This window comes from Globicephala melas, chromosome 13, assembly GCF_963455315.2.
Source record: "Globicephala melas chromosome 13, mGloMel1.2, whole genome shotgun sequence".
Lineage (NCBI taxonomy): Eukaryota > Metazoa > Chordata > Mammalia > Artiodactyla > Delphinidae > Globicephala > Globicephala melas.
The window spans coordinates 3,442,241-3,459,715 of NC_083326.1; the positions used below are offsets into that span (position 1 = coordinate 3,442,241).

The window sequence follows — 17,475 nt, forward strand, 5'->3', positions numbered from 1 at the left end:
TAAGCTGTGGGATATTGCCTTTTGGGAATTTGACTGAAATTGTATTGCATTTATAGAATAATCTGAGAAATTTGGATATCTTACTGAACTTAAGGCTTTTCTCATCCATGAACATAATATATTTTTCCATATATTTAGTTATTCTTGTGTATCCTTAAGTAGAAATCTTTATTTTTTTCCAGAATGTGCTTTTGCTAGTTTTTCTTAGACATATAATTGCTATTGTAAATCATATATTTTTAAATTAAATATTTGCTTGCTGTTTATGTTAATATTTGTGTATTAATCTTGTATCCAACACCTTTATTAAACTTTCTCATTGGTTCTAATGATTTTTAAGTTCTAATGATTTTATAGATGATCATTAGTTTTTATGAAAATTAAGTTTTATTTCTAAATGGGGCCAGAGGTTGAAGTTTCTTCTAATTTTATTGACTTGTGATCAAAGAATGTTGTCTCTATGTTATTGATTCACTTGCATTTGTCATTATGCACTTGAAAAGAATGTATTCTTTACCATTTGGATTTAGGAATCTACATACTTCCATTAGATCAAGGCTATTAACTGTGTTGTTAAAATCTGCACCCATACTAAATTTTTATCCATTTGACTTATCAGTTACTGAGAGTGTTGTATTAAAATCTTCCACTATGATTATGTACTTGTCAAGTTTCTCCAAGAATTTTATTATTTTTTGCTTCACATATTTTGAAAATATGTTGTTAAAACTGTACAAGTTCAGAATTATCATATCTTCCAGGTTAATTGCTCTTTTTGTCATTGTATAATACACTTATTTCTAATGAAGTGTTTTGTCTGAAAGTTTAATTTGATGGATATTAATATAGCAGCACCAGCTTCTTTCTTGTAGTTGATATGTTCCTGGTATACTTTATTCCATTGTATATATTCTCAGACATTTATGTATCATATATTTAAGCTGGATTTTATTTCTTTTAATTTAATATGAGAATATCTATTCTTTAATTGATGAGTTTAGTTTATTTCTATTTATTGTATTATTTACACACTTATCTTACTTTTTGCTAGTAGCCATGCTTTTTTTTTCTTCATTTCCTGACTTCTATTTGGTTGATTGAGTCTTTATTCCCTTTTATTCCCTCCATTGGTTTAGAAATTATACATTTCTATTTGGGGGTGGTTACTTTTACAATTTTAATATGCATACTTGACTATTAAAGTCTAAAGTTAATCAACTTATCTGCTCTCCTAGGGTAGGGGAATGGGCTACAACCAAGTTATGTTTTAACTCTCATTATCTCCTTTCTTTCTCAAAGACTGCTATCTTTCAGTGTTTAGGGTCCACATTTTCTCATGTCTTGATAATAGTTATTATTAGTATCATTTTTTATAGTCAATGCTTTCTTAAATTTGTTATATAATTATCATTTGGGGGGCTCATCTTTGTTTCTTGCATCTCACACTTTTCTTCTGGGTACAATTTCCTTTTTCTTAAAGTATATCCTTCAGTGGTTATTTAAGCGTGGGTCTATGAGTGAGTGGTCAGTCCTATTTCTCTTTGTTTGCTTGGAAATCCATTAATTTTGCCTTCACTCTGGAATGATAACCTAGTTGAGTACAGAATTCTAGGTTGATATATGTCCTTGCTCAGAAGATTGAAGTTTGGGTGTTTTTTGTTTGTTTTTTGTTTTGTTTTTGCTTTTTTTATTTTGGCCATGCCACACAACTTATGGGATCTTAGTTCCACGACCACTGGACCACCAGGGAATTCCCAGAAGATTGAAGATATTATTCCATAAACTTATATCCTCTATAGCTTGCTGATAGGAATTTGCTATCAATCTAATTGCGTTTATAGAAAATAATCCACCAAATCTGGTTACTTTTAAGATCTTTCTCTTGGCCTTTGGCTTCACTACAATGAATCTAAATGTGGATCTGTTTTTATTTATCATGTTCAGTGTCTTTTGTTACTTTAATCTGAAGAGTCATATCTTTGCTTAATTCTGAAAAAACGTGATCAGCCATTATCTATTCAAATATTTCCTCTCACCTATTCTATATATTCTGTTTCTGAAACTCCTGTTCAACATGTCAGAACTTATTCTCTCCTCCACATCTCATGACCTCTCACTGATATTTTCCAACCCTTTATGTCTCGGCCACATCTGCATGTTTTGTTTATATTTCTCTTACAGTTCAATAATTCTCTATTCAACAGTTTCTAATTGTGTTGTTTAACCCAACCATTAAGTGTTTATATTAAGTAACTATATTTTCATTTACTGTATTTCTGTTTGCTATATTTTTCATAGTGCCTTGTTGTTTTCCTTAACTGTTTGTTTCATGTCTATAGACAGTTTAAACATACTTAAGTTATAGCCTTTCTCAGATAACTCTATTACCTGAAATTCTGGAGAATTTAATCTTATTGTGTGTTGTGTCTATTGATGGTTAGTCATGGTGGATTGTGTCCTTGAGTGTTTTGTAGTTTTGGAACGTGAACTCATCTCCAGTACTTTATCTGTGGGAATCTCATGAAGTCTTGCAAGTGCTTCTGCCAACCACCAAAGGGTATTACTGGCATGGAATGAATTTTCTGTACCTGAGGGGGAGGGTTCCCAAATCACACTTGTAGTGTAAAATCAGACCTCAAGCCCACATGTGTGTAAGCCTAAGATATCAATTTCCCATTAACTGTCTTTTTAATCTAGAGTTCTTACAGAGATAAGTTTACTATACTGATGAGCAATTTTTTTCCTAGTCTATTTTTTCACTGAAGATGTTCCTGTGAACTTCAGGGATCCTGGCTTTATGTGTGGTTCTAATTTTTTGCATATTTTGCCTCATACAGAGCCAAAATATCATTTTCTGACCCCAAATGTGTATGGAAATCCATCCTGTAGATTGTTGAACATAAAGGCTCCCTGATTCCAAGATCCACAGCATCAATTCATAGCTGATACTTTAGTTTAAGTTCTCTCTTCATTTCTGACACCTGGAGATTTCTCTTTTTTCTTAAAATCCCAGCAATGCATTTTTATTATTTAATATACTGTGTCCAAAATTCATGTCTTTGTAGCTTTCTGACTCCTGTAGTATTCCCTTAAATTGGCAGAAGCAGGACAACACCACCTGTCTCAGTTCTGCTGGCCTGAACTTCCTTCCAACACCGGCAGCTGTGTCTGTGCCCTCAGTTCCTGCTCCACCTATGAGGCCAAGTGTAAGTCTATCCCCTGGCCCCATTCTTGTCTGCCCCAAATCATGCAATGAATCAGGCCATGCCCAGTCACATCCCAAAATATAATTCAAGATGGGCATGGAGCCTAGGGAGATAGATAGAGAGTGAGGATGAGTCCCCTGGAGATGTGGAGCCTGGGTCTGTTCTAGGATGCAGGATGATTTTAAATCAACCAAAAATCCAAGCACAACTTACTCTGAAAACACACCACACACACAAACTTGACAAGATGGACACCATGCTGCCCAAGGAAGGCCATGACAAACCACGTCACAAGAAGAAGAGAGAGGCTCAACAGGAGAGCCTAGAGGAGACTGGAGTTGCCTTCCTCTTCCAGGAGGGTGGAAAACAGCCCACTTAAGAAGTAGTTCTGGGCATGGCTTTTGAAGAAAGGATTTCAAACCCATTACCTGTGTCTCCATACTCTCCAAAGATATTGATGAAGATGTCAGCATCAGTCCCTGCACCAATGACATCACCAGTGTACACCTTGAGTTCATACTTGTTACCTGGAGATGAAGACAGAGAAAGTCTCAGCTCATTCAGGTCCTGAGTAGAGAAGAACAGAGGCCAAAGTAGCTACCAACCATCCACCCTTCCCTCCAGCAATGCATGAATTGTCACCATTACTTTCAATAACCAAGCAAGACACAAGTCGCCTGACGTTGGTTCTAAATGGTCATGGCTGAACTGCGTGCAGAGCAGAAATCAGAGGTAGAGGGGACTTCTGTTTTTATCTACTAACTTGTTGCCTTGGGTTGCATGAATCAACGCAAATACAACCAACCCACCACCAGCGTTTCTCCTCTGGATACTCCCACTGGGTCCCCAGCCTCTACTCTGTCTTCTCCAATCTGTTCTCTATGCTGCATCACAGTATAAAAATTCATGGGGGAAAATTGATTATGCAAATAAAAATCAAATTTATATGTAAGTTGTCAAGGCCATAACCAATGCAAAGACCAGAGGAACCAATAATAGCTAGCAAATGCATGTTCAGGCATTACCTCATTTAAAGACCTGTATCGGCTTCCTGTATCTTTGCTCCATTTATTGAACAGAAATCCATTCTCTGTAACCCCAAAATGCTTAAGCCTTGGCCATGGCCTCAAGTCAGGGGGTGGTGGAGCTCAAGGTAAACTTGACAACATGTTGAGCCCTGCCCGGGTCTCCCCAACCGGAGCCTGCCTTAGGGTGGGGTAGCAAAAGCCAAGGATTGCTATGTGGTGTGAAATGGAGATTCCTCTAGATTTTCTTTGGGTGCCAACAATTCTAAGGGCTGAGGCAACTTTCCCTTCCCTTTCCCCTTCCTACAATAGCTTTCTATTTTTCATGTACCAGAATCTTTTTTTTTTTAGATGTCTTATGCCTAATATATGAAGCTGATAAAAATTAGAGCTGTTTTAACTGAGGCCCAAATCAGAGCCCCTCTGCCCACCTCCTCCCTAGAGACTTCCTTCATGTCCCAGCCCCCATGTGTCTTGCTCCTCTGTGTTGCTTGGCTCTGTCATGTTCTCTGTGTCAATGATTTCCAAGTTTCACCATCTCCTCCTTGTGCTGTTTGCTGTTTCCTGCAGGTGAGAATTCTATGTTCCTCAAGAACTTAAAAGAGGTCTGGGAGCAGGACTTCCTTCTCTCATATGGCTTCTCTCACAGCCCCTAGCGCAGTGCTGGGCACATATTAGAGTCTCACTGAGTATGTTGAAAAGCTAATTGAATTGAATTTCCTAAATCTCAAAGTCTCATCAAGTTGCTCAGGGCAAAGGACTGAGGTGGGGAGGTGAGAAGAAATCTAATTTCATCCCTTCCCATCTCGAATCCTGTCCAGCAGTACAGGGCTGCCCTCTAGAGATGACACAGTGCAGAATCCTGCAGGGAACCCACGGAGGACACTCCACCCGCACAGCCCTGACGGCTGGCCTTTGACCTGCTGAGGACATTGAGCCAAGAAGGAGCAAAGTCTTCTCTTTCTCTCCTCAATCTTTACTTGGTGAAACCCATCCAGGGAGAGGGAAAACCCTCCAATCTTTGTCCCCAAATGAAGGCTTCAGTAAGACAGTTGTTCTCAGATTCCCACCCCTTCTTGCTTCACCACTAAGACTCTTCTGAGACGAGACACGGAGCCAGGGCCTTCAGAAGAGTCCAGACAGGCAAACCCCGGCTCAGTGACTTGAAACTTGGGCCACATTCAGGCTCCCAGGGGAGCTTGTTAACAAGGCAGATTTCCAGGTTGCCTTCCAGGGACCCTTCATCGGGGGTTCATCCAGCGAATCCTGTTCTTGATCATCCTCCAAGGTGCACAGGCCTCCTGCAGGAGTTCTTTCCTCCTCTGGCTGGCAGGGCCTCTGAGAGCCACTCACTTTGGTTCAAGTCCTTTCTCAGGTGCAGTCCAGGGCTCACTTCACACAGAGGCAAAACCCCTCTGCAGGGCCGGTGGTGCCAGGGTGGCGTGGGGACTGGGAGAGGCTCTGAAGGCCACTGCTGAGCATCAGTCAGAGGGGCAACAGGACCCCAAAGGGAACTGGGCACAGTGAAGCAGGAGAAAGGATGAGGGGGCTAGGGAATATTTGTGGAAGGAGTAGCAGACACTCTGAATCATTCCAGAAGGCGGAATTTGAATTAGTGGGTTGAATTATAAAGAGGAATGTTTTAGCTCACCAAAAGAAACATTTTCTATGTAGGGCTATCCAACAAAGGACTGGGATGCCCTCGGGGGAAGTGAGTTTCCCAATCCCAGAGACACCTAAGCAGTCACTCTATGCCAAGCACATTGGTGGGGAGCCACCTGTCAGGGATGCTGTGGAGAAAATGGAAGAGGTGAGGGATGTGAGAACACTAAGGGTCCTCTTCAATCTGCAATTCCACAACATTTGACCAGGAAAGGCAGCCTTGCAGACTATGGAGGGAAGCCAGGAGAACAAAGAAGCATCTCAGAGGATGGGAGAGGTACCCAAGTCCCATGCAGATGAGGCCCGGAAAGCAGGAGTCCATGAAGGGCTTTGGGAACACACATCCTCATCCTGGGAAAGACCAGAGAAGCAGAGTATCAGGGCCTAAGTGAGGCAGCAGGATGATAAGCCAATGGTCAGGGGCCAATAGGCCAGAGAAAGCTTCTAGGCCTTGCCAGGCGAGGCTATCAGGGGCCCGTGCCCAGGGATCAGGAAGCCAGATGAACAGAATGCAGGAGGAAGTCGATTCTGGAACAAGGCTAGACTGTCTTCTAAACTCTGTGGAACTTTCTACAGCAAGATGAGGTGCTGGGTCCCCATGTAGCTGGCTGGATGGATAGAAGATGACCCTTGATCACACTGAGGAGTGGCCAAGAACTGCCTTTTAAATCTGCTCTTTAAAAGGCCCCATAGGGCTTCCCTGGTGGTGCAGTGGTTGAGAGTCTGCCTGCCAAGGCAGGGGACACGGGTTCGAGCCCTGGTCCAGGAAGATCTCACATGCCCCGGAGCAACTAGGCCCGTGAGCCACAACTACTGAGCCTGCGCGTCTGGAGCTTGTGCTCCGCAACAAGAGAGGCCGCGACAGTGAGAGGCCCACGCACCGCGATGAAGAGTGGCCCCCGCTCGCTGCAACTAGAGAAAGCCCTCGCACAGAAACGAAGACCCAACACAGCCAAAATTAATTAATTAATTTTAAAAAAAAAAGGCCCCATAGACAGACAAAGAAGCTTCTTTTATTACTGTTCTCTCTCCCTTTTCCCATATTTCCTCTTCAGGCAGAACCCCATAATATCTGATTTGCCATTTTCCAAGCAAGCCCTAGGGCCCAGCGCCCATTTGAAGTTGTGATGAAGTGCATATATTGATGAAAGAATAAAAGCAGGGCTCTGGTCCCTCACCATTGGCAAACGGCCAGCACAGTACAGCAAGGCTTCCTCTTAAGTGTTCACATGAGAGCCCCCCAATTTCCCGTGATCAGAGTTTCAACAAACGCAAACTTGCCTTTCTGGCACAGTGGGTGGTTCGGCCAGGGGGAAAGGGGAAGGGCCGGGAAAAATCCCTGCCCCAGAGGCCAAGGGAGCAAGGCAGTCTGGAGAAAGATGATGAGAAGAAAGGTGGAAAGAAGAGGCCAGGAATGACTCACCTTCCCTGGCAAATAATACTAAACCTTCACACAGGGGCTGCAGTTCACAAGGCACTTGCGTGTCCTTGATGGAGTCTGATCCATGCAAGGGCCACATGGGGAGGGCAGGTACTGTGAACATTCTTACTGACAGACGAGGTACCGGGGCTCAGAGAGCAAGGTGGCTTAGCTGAGGACACACAGCTGCTAAATGTTGCCCGCAGGGCTCAAAGCCATGTCTCTTGTCTCCAAATCCAGGGCTGTTTCCAGAGTACCTCATGGGCTCTCATGCTCTTGGCCAGAGGTCAGCAACATTTTTCTGTAAGTGCCAAATAATAAATATTCTAGGGCTTGCAGGCTTCCTGTGTCATGGAATATTCTTCTTGTTTTGATTTCTTTTCAACCCTTTAAATACGTAAAAGCCTTTCTAGTCTCATGGTCCACACAAAGACAGGTAGAAGACCGGGTTTGGCCACCCCCTGCCCTGTGTTCTCTTGTGCTCTCAGGCACCGTCCTGTGTGTTTCTGGCACAGGACTGCAGGCAACTCTGCTCTCTGTGGCCTGGATGGGAACGGAGCTGCCTGGCGCAGGGGAGTCAGCTGCTGGTTGCAGGATAATCACAGCACAACCTAACCACTAGCTAAGCAGCTCAGGGCTCTGAAGGTGGGGGAACTATTGCCCTTTCTCTGTTGGGGTGGAAGGGGTGAGAAGGAGCAGGTCCTGTGCTCCGTTTTTCCTGCCCTTACAACGTTGTGTGACTAGGCTGAGCCTGCTGTTCCCTTGAGTCCAGCGGAGAAGGGGGTCTGGTCTGGGGTTTTCTGAAGGTGGGGACGATGGCAGGTCCAGTTCTACAATCTTTGGCGTTATGCCTTTCAGCTCATTGCCTGGTTGTGAACGAGCAAGGAGCAGAGATGGGGAGAGGGGGAAGGTCAGGCTGGAGGAGGGACTAACAAGGAGTTCACCCCCTTCCTGAGTGAGCATGGGAGAAACAGGGACTAGAGATGGCCCACCCCAGCCCTAAAGTTGGCCTGTGGTTTACCCATTTGGCATATTATCTGTTATAAAATTCTCCCTAGAACTGATTTCTCTCTGGCCTTTCAGCAGGGTTACCGTTAGCCCAAATGGTGCCTTTGTGCAAATTAGATAAAGGGATCCCTTCCTCAAGACACATTACTGCCATCTGTTGGATGACTGTCATAATAAATGCATAAATCTACAAGCTCTATGATGTGAAAGCTGTCTCCTTACATAGTTGCACTTGTGCAGTGCATAGCCTGTACATCTGAACCCAGCAACCCTACCTTTCAGGTAGTAGCCTCCTTCCACTAAAGGTCAGCGGGAGCTCGGAGTGGACAAACTAATTGAAACGTTTGATCTGAACAATATACAACAGATACAGATCACGGTGCCGATCATCTGGTACCTTCCAAAGCCAAACAGCGTTGAGCTGGGGTGCTGTACGGATAGTATCATTTACAGCTTAAAGACAGATTGCTACCTCAAGGCCACATCATTGGGTTGTCTGTGTCCTTCTTGCCCTGCCCAGGGGATACCCAAGTCCAGCCTTGCCCTTGCCCTTTTTTGCTTCTGCACGCCCCATTGCAGAGGCACAAGGCTACTCCCTCCAAACAGGAAATCTGTCCCCTGCGGACCAGCCGGAAGTTGCATGTGCCGGCTTCCAGAAAAGGCAGGCACTGGCAGACCCCAGATGCCTCCTGCGCTGCCGGGTGTGCCAGCGGCTCCCACAGCCTCCCCAGCGCGCTGTCTGGAACAGTCAGCACACAGCAGTGACGGGACACATCTCCAAAGAGCAACCCTGGGTGGCAGGGGGAGGCAGAGCCCTGAGGGGGCCGGAAGCCCCAAGTCCTGGTGCCGCGTGCACAACTGAGCCAGCTGAGCTGCTCATCGTGTGCCCAACAGCAGAAGCCTAGCAAAGACCCCATAACTAAGCCTCTGTCCCACTTGCCAAGGAAGAGACCATCCCAACCCCAACGTGGTTTGAGCCTCCGAGAAGCTCACGTGGTCCAGGCTTTTTCAGGAAGCAGAGAATCATGAATGAGCTAATGATGAGCTGACTGAGTTTCTTTCCCTGCCTTTCGCCCATCCCCAGATCCTGTTTAATTAGAAAGTGGCTTTATTTATTTTGGCAGGTGAGACTGGGGAGGAGGGTTGGAAGGAGGATGACGGGTCTTGATTTTACCCCACCCCCAACCGCATCTGCCAGGTTCACACCCTGACACCCGGCACTTCCGCTCACCCAGAGCAAGGATGCCAACACACAGAAGTGAGATCTCACAGGCGCTGCGTGGGAGGAGATGAAAATGGCAGGGAGAGAGATTCAGGGGGGGCTGCCCTGGGGGTGGAAGCCGAGGGGGAATGTTCTCCCCCCAGCCAGGGAATGCCCCTAACTACTCAAGCCTGCATGGGTATGGGGAGAATGTGGTCTGCAGAACCCAAGGATGGGCGGCAAGGCTCCATGCTGAGAGCTAGGTCATGGCCACTGATCAGTGAATGCCTTCCCAGGCCCATGGGCTCGAATTCTCCCTCCCCCAGTGCTGTCCCCATACAGTTTCCTCCTTCTTCTCTCCAGTCCAGAAACCCAAATCTCTCACCCAGATTCACCCTGTTCTTTAAACAGGACTGGAACACCTCTGCTTTCTCTATAAGGCCCTCGACTTCGCTGCCCTTGCAGACACACCCACTAATCAATAGACAGCTAGTGGGAAGCAGCCGCATAGCACAGGGAGATCAGCTCGGTGCTTTGTGACCACCTAGGGGGGTGGGAGGGAGGGAGACGCAAGAGGGAAGAGATATGGGAACATATGTATATGTATAACTGATTCACTTTGTTATAAAGCAGAAACTAACACACCATTGTAAAGCAATTAGACTCCAATAAAGAATTTTTTAAAAAATAGATAATGAGAGCCTCCAGGGCTTACTGAGAACTAGTGTGGGCCAGCACACCTATTATCTCCTGTAATCCTCACAATGGCTATTGTCACCATCTACTGATGAGGCAATCTATGGAAGCAGGAGGTTGACACGAGTTTTCACAGTTGGAAAAGATTGAAACCCACACCTGGACTCAAGGGATCCAGACAAGAAGGCTCTCTCCTTAGCTGTCATTACACCCACCCTACCGACTGTAGCTTAAACCCCAGATTCTCTCTGAAGGGCCCTACCTCCCAAGCCCTAAGTGCTCCATTCCAGAACTTCTGGGGTCTGCATCACTTATTTGGCACCTAACACTTGCTAGAACACAGGCCAAGGGTTGAACTCAGCTGAGCCTGGTTACACAACATTAAAACATCACTCAGTCATGAGTAGTCGCTCTTGGGTGGTAATCAAGAAAAAGTACTCTGCTCTTTTCATCTCCCCCACCCCCAAATAAATATACAGCTCATATATTTCCTAGGAAACTGTGATGTCAGCCTAACGCTATCAGGCGTTTGACAGTATTGAGTAGATAAGCTTTTACTCCACCTCGTGCTCACCTCCCTCACTGCCAAGCCCCACGGAGCTATTTCCACACGCACCCCCATTGCTCGCCTGCCCCACTCCTGCTGCGCTGCTGAAGGTCCTTCCCTTCCACGTGCACACTCAGCAACTGTGGCTGCATTTCCTCTTTCCAACCCAGATTCCACTCCATTGCTGGAGTTTATCCTCCCACAGTGCTGGGAAGCCAGCACTTCTCAGTTGCTGCCCGAGGTGAGTAACACGTGTCAAAAGACTTATCATTCTGTGAACCCCTTGAGCCAACAATTCAATCCCTGTGCATAACAATTAGTTTATGCTAGGAAATAATTGTGTTCATTGATTACCTAAAAAGATGGCTATCACAGCACGGTTAGTAATAACAAGAAATTGAGAACAACTTAAAAATATCCAATGTTATAAAGCAGAAACTAACACACCATTGTAAAGCAATTATACCCCAATAAAGATGTTAAAAAAAAAAAAGAATGTATGTTAATAAATGTCAACCTGTATGCAAAAAAAAAAAAAAAAAAAATATCCAAAATGAGGGATTGTTGGGGGTGAATTACAGTATTCACTCATTCATGAAATACCATGCAGCCATTTAAAATAATAGTTTAGAAAATTAGTCAATGCTATTAAGTGAAAAAAATTGGATATAAATCTGACTATAATACAATACCATTTTTCATCAATATATAGTGTTTAATACATTCATGCACAAAAAAAGAATAGAAAAGAAATTCACCGAAATGTTAACAGAGGTGTCTCTAAGGCTGTCCTACACAGTGATTAAGTTCAAGTCTCTGGGTTCACTTTTGGCTCCTTCACTTATAAACAAATTACTTAACCTTTTTGTGCCTTTGTTTCCTTCATCTGCAAAATGGGGATGTGATAATACCTCCCTACGTCAGAAACATACAAACAGCTTATACAGCTTAATTTAAAAAAAAAGAAAACAAAACAAAGAAACCAATCAAAACATGGGCAGAAGACCTGAATAGACATTTTTCCAAAGAAGACATATAGGCACATAAGGCCAACAGGCACATGAAAAGTTGCTCAGCATTGTTAATTATTAGAGAAATGCAAATCAAAACTACAGTGAGGTAACACCTCATTCCAGTCAAAATGGCCATCATCAAAAAGTCTACAAATAACAAATGCTGGAGAAGGTGTGGAGAAAAGGGAACCCTCCTGCACTGTTGGTGGGAATGTAAATTGGTGCAGCCACTATGGAGAACAGTATGGAGCTTCCTTAAAAAACTGAAAATACAGTTACCATATGACCCAGCAATCCCACTCCTGGGCATATATCTAGAAAAGACAAAAACTCTAATTTGAAAAGATACATGCACCCCAATGTTCACAGCAGCACTATTTACAATAGCCAAGACATGGAAGCAACCTAAGTGTCCATCAACAGATGAATGGATAATGAAGATGTGGTACATATATACAATGGGCTATTACTCAGCCAGAAAAAAAGAATGAAATAATGCCATTTGCAGCAACATGGATGGACCCAGAGATTATCACATTAAGTGAAGTAAGACAGACAGAGAAAGACAAATATCATATGATATCACTTATATGTGGAATCTAAATAAATGGTACAAATGAACTTATTTATGAAACAGAAATAGACTTACAGACATAGAAAGCAAACTAATGGTTACCAAAGGGGAAAGAAGGGGAGGGATAAATTAGGGATTAACAGATACAAACTACTATATATAAACTAGATAAACAACAACGACCTACAGTCTAGCACAGGGAACTATATTCAATATCTTGTAATAACCTATAATGGAAAAGAATATGAAAAACACTTGATGCTCAGGGGAGGGGTCAAGTAGGAAACCATTGGTGGCTGGAATGGACACCCACAGGCCAAGGCAATATCTGTATCATAAACTCACATTTTCATGATTACATAATACAGCTCTGTGAAAGTGCAATTTCCAAAAATAGAAACAAAGGTTATTATAAACACCTATTTGAAAACCAAAATAACCAAGTATGGGGCAAATATACAATTCCATGCATTCCCCCAAAGGTTCTGGCTGGTTGGTTGAAAGAGAATGTTGCTGGCAGTGGTCCCAGGGAACCTGAGGCCACAGTGAAGCTGCGAATTTGAGGGTCTGTCCCCAGCTTTGTGAATGAGACACTGTGCCACCAAGACCCATCAGTTCCTAAAGTGCCCTCATTCTGTTTGAAAGCCGGGCGAACTCCTCACCCATGAAGTCACAGATTGAGCATCACCTCCTCTATGAAGCCCTCCTGATTCCTCCTTCATCTGTGCTTCCATTGGCCTGGGTCATCCCCCACCTACAACACTCTATCCCTTTGTACTGTGATTATTTACTGGCCTGACTCTCTCCCCTCTAGACTCTAAGCTCCTACAGAGAAAAGGCCTTACATATTTACCCTGAGCCCAGGATCTGGTGCAGAGAAGATTCCCAGTAAATGTGCACTGCCCACTGAATCACCGAATGACATTGGAGGAGCGTGAGCTGGCCTCTTGAGCCCAAGGCTCTAGCTCTGCCTATAGTTACACTGTGTGACCAAGAGCAGTTTGCTCAACTTCCCTGGGCTTCTGATCTCTTCTCTGTAACACGGAGGAGGGTAGATAAGGTCGTTCTGGGTACTGAAATTATCTGGTACTCTTCACTGGGGCCTCATTCAAAGCAGTTCTCTTCTTCCCACTCTTTCCGGAGATGACTTTCTGCAATGCTAGGTGGTAGCAGATGGGGTGGGTGGGAAGCTGCTGTGAAGTTCAGAGGAGGAGAGCGCTGCGGGGCTGGCCCTGCTCTCCCCACCCCGAAGCCCTCGGGGCTGGGAGTCCGTGGGCCCAGGACCACCTCTGTAGGGTTCCGAGGAATCATGATTCCCATGAAGCAGCCACAGCAAACAGAGCTAGGGGACCCTGAGTAACATTTGAGCTGGGTTCGGGGGAAACGTCAGGGAGAGGGAAGGGGTTTGGGAAGAGCGGTGCCCCTCGCAAGCTTTGGCTGCCGTCAAGGTCATGAGCCTATCCCCAGTTGTCTAGATGAGCCTGCCGGATTCTAGAGGGGATCCTGACGCTTAGTGCCTCCAAAGTCCTTTCTGAGTCTGAGAGGCCAGAATCTTGAGTCTGTGCATCTCAGTGTCAGCGCAAGCCTAGATGTGGAAGAAGCAGCAGGGGGAGAAACACTGGCTTTGTAACAACAGCGACAACCAGACTTGCCTCATGTACTGAGCATTTATTCTATGTTCTGCACTGCACTAAGTCCTTTAACGTTCACTCCCCTAATTAACCAGCTCAAGCACTTTCTGAAGTGGGAATTAATGTTATCCCCACTTCACAGACAAGGAAATAGAGGTAGAGAGATTAAGGCATCTGTTCATGCTTAACTGGTAGAAAGGCAGAGCCAGGTTTTGACCACAGAGATTGGGGGTTCAGAGACAGAGCTCTTGGTGGGGAGATGGGCACGTGCAAAAGAATAGAAAGTAGGGGGTGGGGATGAAATGGGGAAGAAGCATCCACTGTAGAAGGGGAGGGGCCAAAAGTCAATCTCCTCCTGCCCCCGTAGAGGAAGGCTAGCCCCAGACAATCCTCTGTTGGCTTGTGAAAATAAACACTCTACTAGTACTGAAAAGACCCAAGAGGCCATCTGGTGCCCCTACTCCACAGAGGAAGAAACTGAGGACAGGAGAGGAACTGAGCTCTGCCCCATGTCCCACCCCTGCTGGGGGCAAAGCCAGAACTAGAACTCAGGGTGCACAGCCCATGTGCTTTCTGAGAGCTATATTTTTAAATTAATGATCTAACTACTCTATGATATCATCCAATAGAATCTGGGAGTAGGTCAGGGCTGCGGGTTTATTTGGCAGGGCTCTCACGATGGGTGTCTTTTGCATCAGTCACCCAGGCTGCTTGCATTTGCTCCTGTACCATGCGGTTCTCTGGCTGGTCCGTAATCCACTGCAGGTCAGCACAACCTGCACATGCCCCTAAGACGTTAATCACGATCCCTTTCTTGTGCTGTCCTTTTTTCAAATGCACCCTGGGCACTGTGCCCAACACAGTCTTGCCAAGACCTGGTGCACACCCGGAGCTGTGTGATAATCATTGTGTAGCACAGCCTGGGCTGGAAATTATACCCCAGTTACCTGATGAAATAAACAGGAGTGGAAACAGTGATTGTGCCAGAGGAACGCAATGTCACTTTTACCTGGTCCCCAGCTCTGGGCAACTTTGGGCCCCCAGCACTGGCTGTCTCATTTGGTAGAGCAAAAAAAAAAAAAGCCAATCCATTTGCTCCAGACCGGGAAGCAATGAGGACGTCATCTGCCTCCCCGCCGCCTGCACACTGCACGCAGCCCACCTGCCCAAGCTGCTGCTCCTCCTTGTGGGCTCCCTTTCCTCCAACTACCAGCCCCTCAGTCTCTGTGGAGCACAACACAAAACTGGCTGCAGGCGTATTTATTATTAATCCACCAAAGAAGACTAAACGCTCCTTAGAAGAACGTTTGTCCCTAACGAACAGGTCCCAGCTGGGAGCAGGGGTGGTGGCCGGGCCCACCTCACTCCGGGCCCTTCTGAATGCAAGGGCCCTCTCGGCTGTCAGTGAGGCCTGGTCTGAAACCCTGATGAGCTGTTGTGCCTGGGCTCTGACAGCCCTGGGGTATGCACAGCCCCCAGGCCAGCTGGAACTCAGCTCCTGGCTTCAGAAGCCTGTCTCACTGCCAAGCTGGCAGGCTCTCCTGTTGCAATGTGGGCTCAGTACTGACTTAAGGCACGTGATCAACTCAGTGCTTTTCAAGGTGGGAGGGTTTGTGGGTTGGCACCAGGATGGGGACAATTACTTGGCCAGCAGGCAGGAAATGACGTCATATTGGCAGTGAGAAGGCCATGTCTGCCCTAAACAGGTCTTGCCCGTGCCTCCCTACCGGTGAGAGCCCCTGGCTTATGCTCCTTCGAGCCCCAACACTGGGTCACCCCAAATCTACTCCATCTTATCCTGCCTGTCTACCTCCACATCCCCACCCCTGATCTTTCAGTGCCACCCCATCCCACCTCCAGCTTCAGGGATGTGCCCTGAGCCTCCCTGGGGCCAGAAAGGCACGGGTAGCCCTGCGTTCTCAGCCTGTGTAAGTCTGCAGTGTGTTATCAACTGCATGTGGGTGCTGTGCCCCACAAATGTCACACTAAAGGTGACCCAGCATCAAGGGGATCACTGGGCAGAAGAAACATGGAGCCAGGTTAAAGGGCCGAGAGATGCTTAGCTAGCAGAGTACCAGAGGAAGCTAGTGCCTCAAGGGACCTTGGACAACATCCGGGTTTTCTGGTAAGATGAGAAGGCAGCCCAGAGGACAAGTAACTTGCCTAAGGGGCACAATTACAGAGGGGCAAGTCTAGAAGCCAGCTCTCTGTGCCCCAGGAGAGCTCTTTCCACCCATCTCTGCTGCTGGTCTTCATGAGTGGATGTGTCTGCACACAGCCCACACACACACGAGCCCGCGTCCTATCGATCTTCACCCAAGCCCCACCGAAGTGACCAAGTGCGCAGGCACAAGTGAAAGTGTTACCCTCAGAGAAACCTGAGCTTAGCCGGAGACACCAGATAGACACTTATTAAGGAGTTAGAACCCAAAGAGGCAAACAGCGGTCTCTGAGATATGGTGTTTCTCAGCCATTTATCCATCTCAAAACTCCTGAGGGCTATAGCACACCCCCATCAGCCACAGTGGCTCGTTCTGGCTATAGCTGATTCAGCCAGAATGTATCTGAACCTCAGGGAGCAGGTGGAAAAGTTCCTCCTCTCTGCCCATGAGATTCCTTACACATCCCCTAACTGCCTTTGGGGTGGGGGCCCTATGCTGAGAATCACTGCCCTACAGTGGAAGGCACAGACTTCACTTTCTCCAGAGTTTGCAGGGAGAGAAAAACCCAAGGCAAGGGCACAGGTGATGCTTTCCAGAGAGGCTGGGGCTTTAGACCCAATGGGGTTTGGGTGGCATGGAGAAAACAGAAGGAGAGGGTGAAATAGAGCAGGTGAGGGGGAAGAGGCACGGGCCCTGATGTTTCCTCTGACCCTGGTATATATTTTAGTGGGTGATCCACAATTTTCTCTCAAACTGACTTGAGACAGATGTCTGGGAGAAAGGAGAAGCCCCCAAGGCAGCAGGCAGAAAGGCGGGCCCTGGGGCTCTGGCGAGAGCAGTCCTATTCAGTCCTTTTCGGGGTAGCTGAGGTGGGGCCTGAACCCCAGAAACTGCTCTCAGTAGTCTGGCTTCCACTCCACAATCTGGGAGTAGGTGGGGAGAGGGTGTCTCATCCTGTCCCTCAGGCTTCAATCCCATTTCCCATGGGTCCCTTGAAACCTCTTCATGGTTTATTAGTGCCGGAGAGAACAGCTTTCAGAGTGCTGCCTGCCAGACACTAGAGCCAACACAGTCTGAGCAAACAGGTTGAGAAAGGGGAGTTGCTGGCCTGAGATCAAGAAACAGAGGAGGAGACTACTCAGGGTCATGGATGTTTTCACCCTGACCTTCGTTGTAGGTGCAAAGCGGAGATAATAATAGACCTTACTTCCTCAGCGTGTTATGAATTTTAAATAAGATACTATCTGTAAGGTATATGCACACGAAGACACAGTCTGAAGAAGGATTTTGTCCATAGCTAGTAGGTGGCGTCATTGGGATTTGAACCTAG

The 17,475-nt window shown here is 46.2% G+C and overlaps 1 protein-coding gene across 2 annotated transcripts in view; it reads right to left on the reverse strand.

Annotated features, from left to right (window-relative positions):
- Positions 1–17,475, reverse strand: part of LOXHD1 (lipoxygenase homology PLAT domains 1) — a 190,696-nt gene that overhangs the window by 161,690 nt on the left and 11,531 nt on the right. For both annotated transcript variants that reach the window (XM_060310522.1, XM_060310521.1), the window contains exon 3: positions 3,635–3,733. In XM_060310522.1, the coding sequence (XP_060166505.1) occupies positions 3,635–3,733 (99 nt within the window). The remainder of the gene's footprint in view (positions 1–3,634; positions 3,734–17,475) is intronic.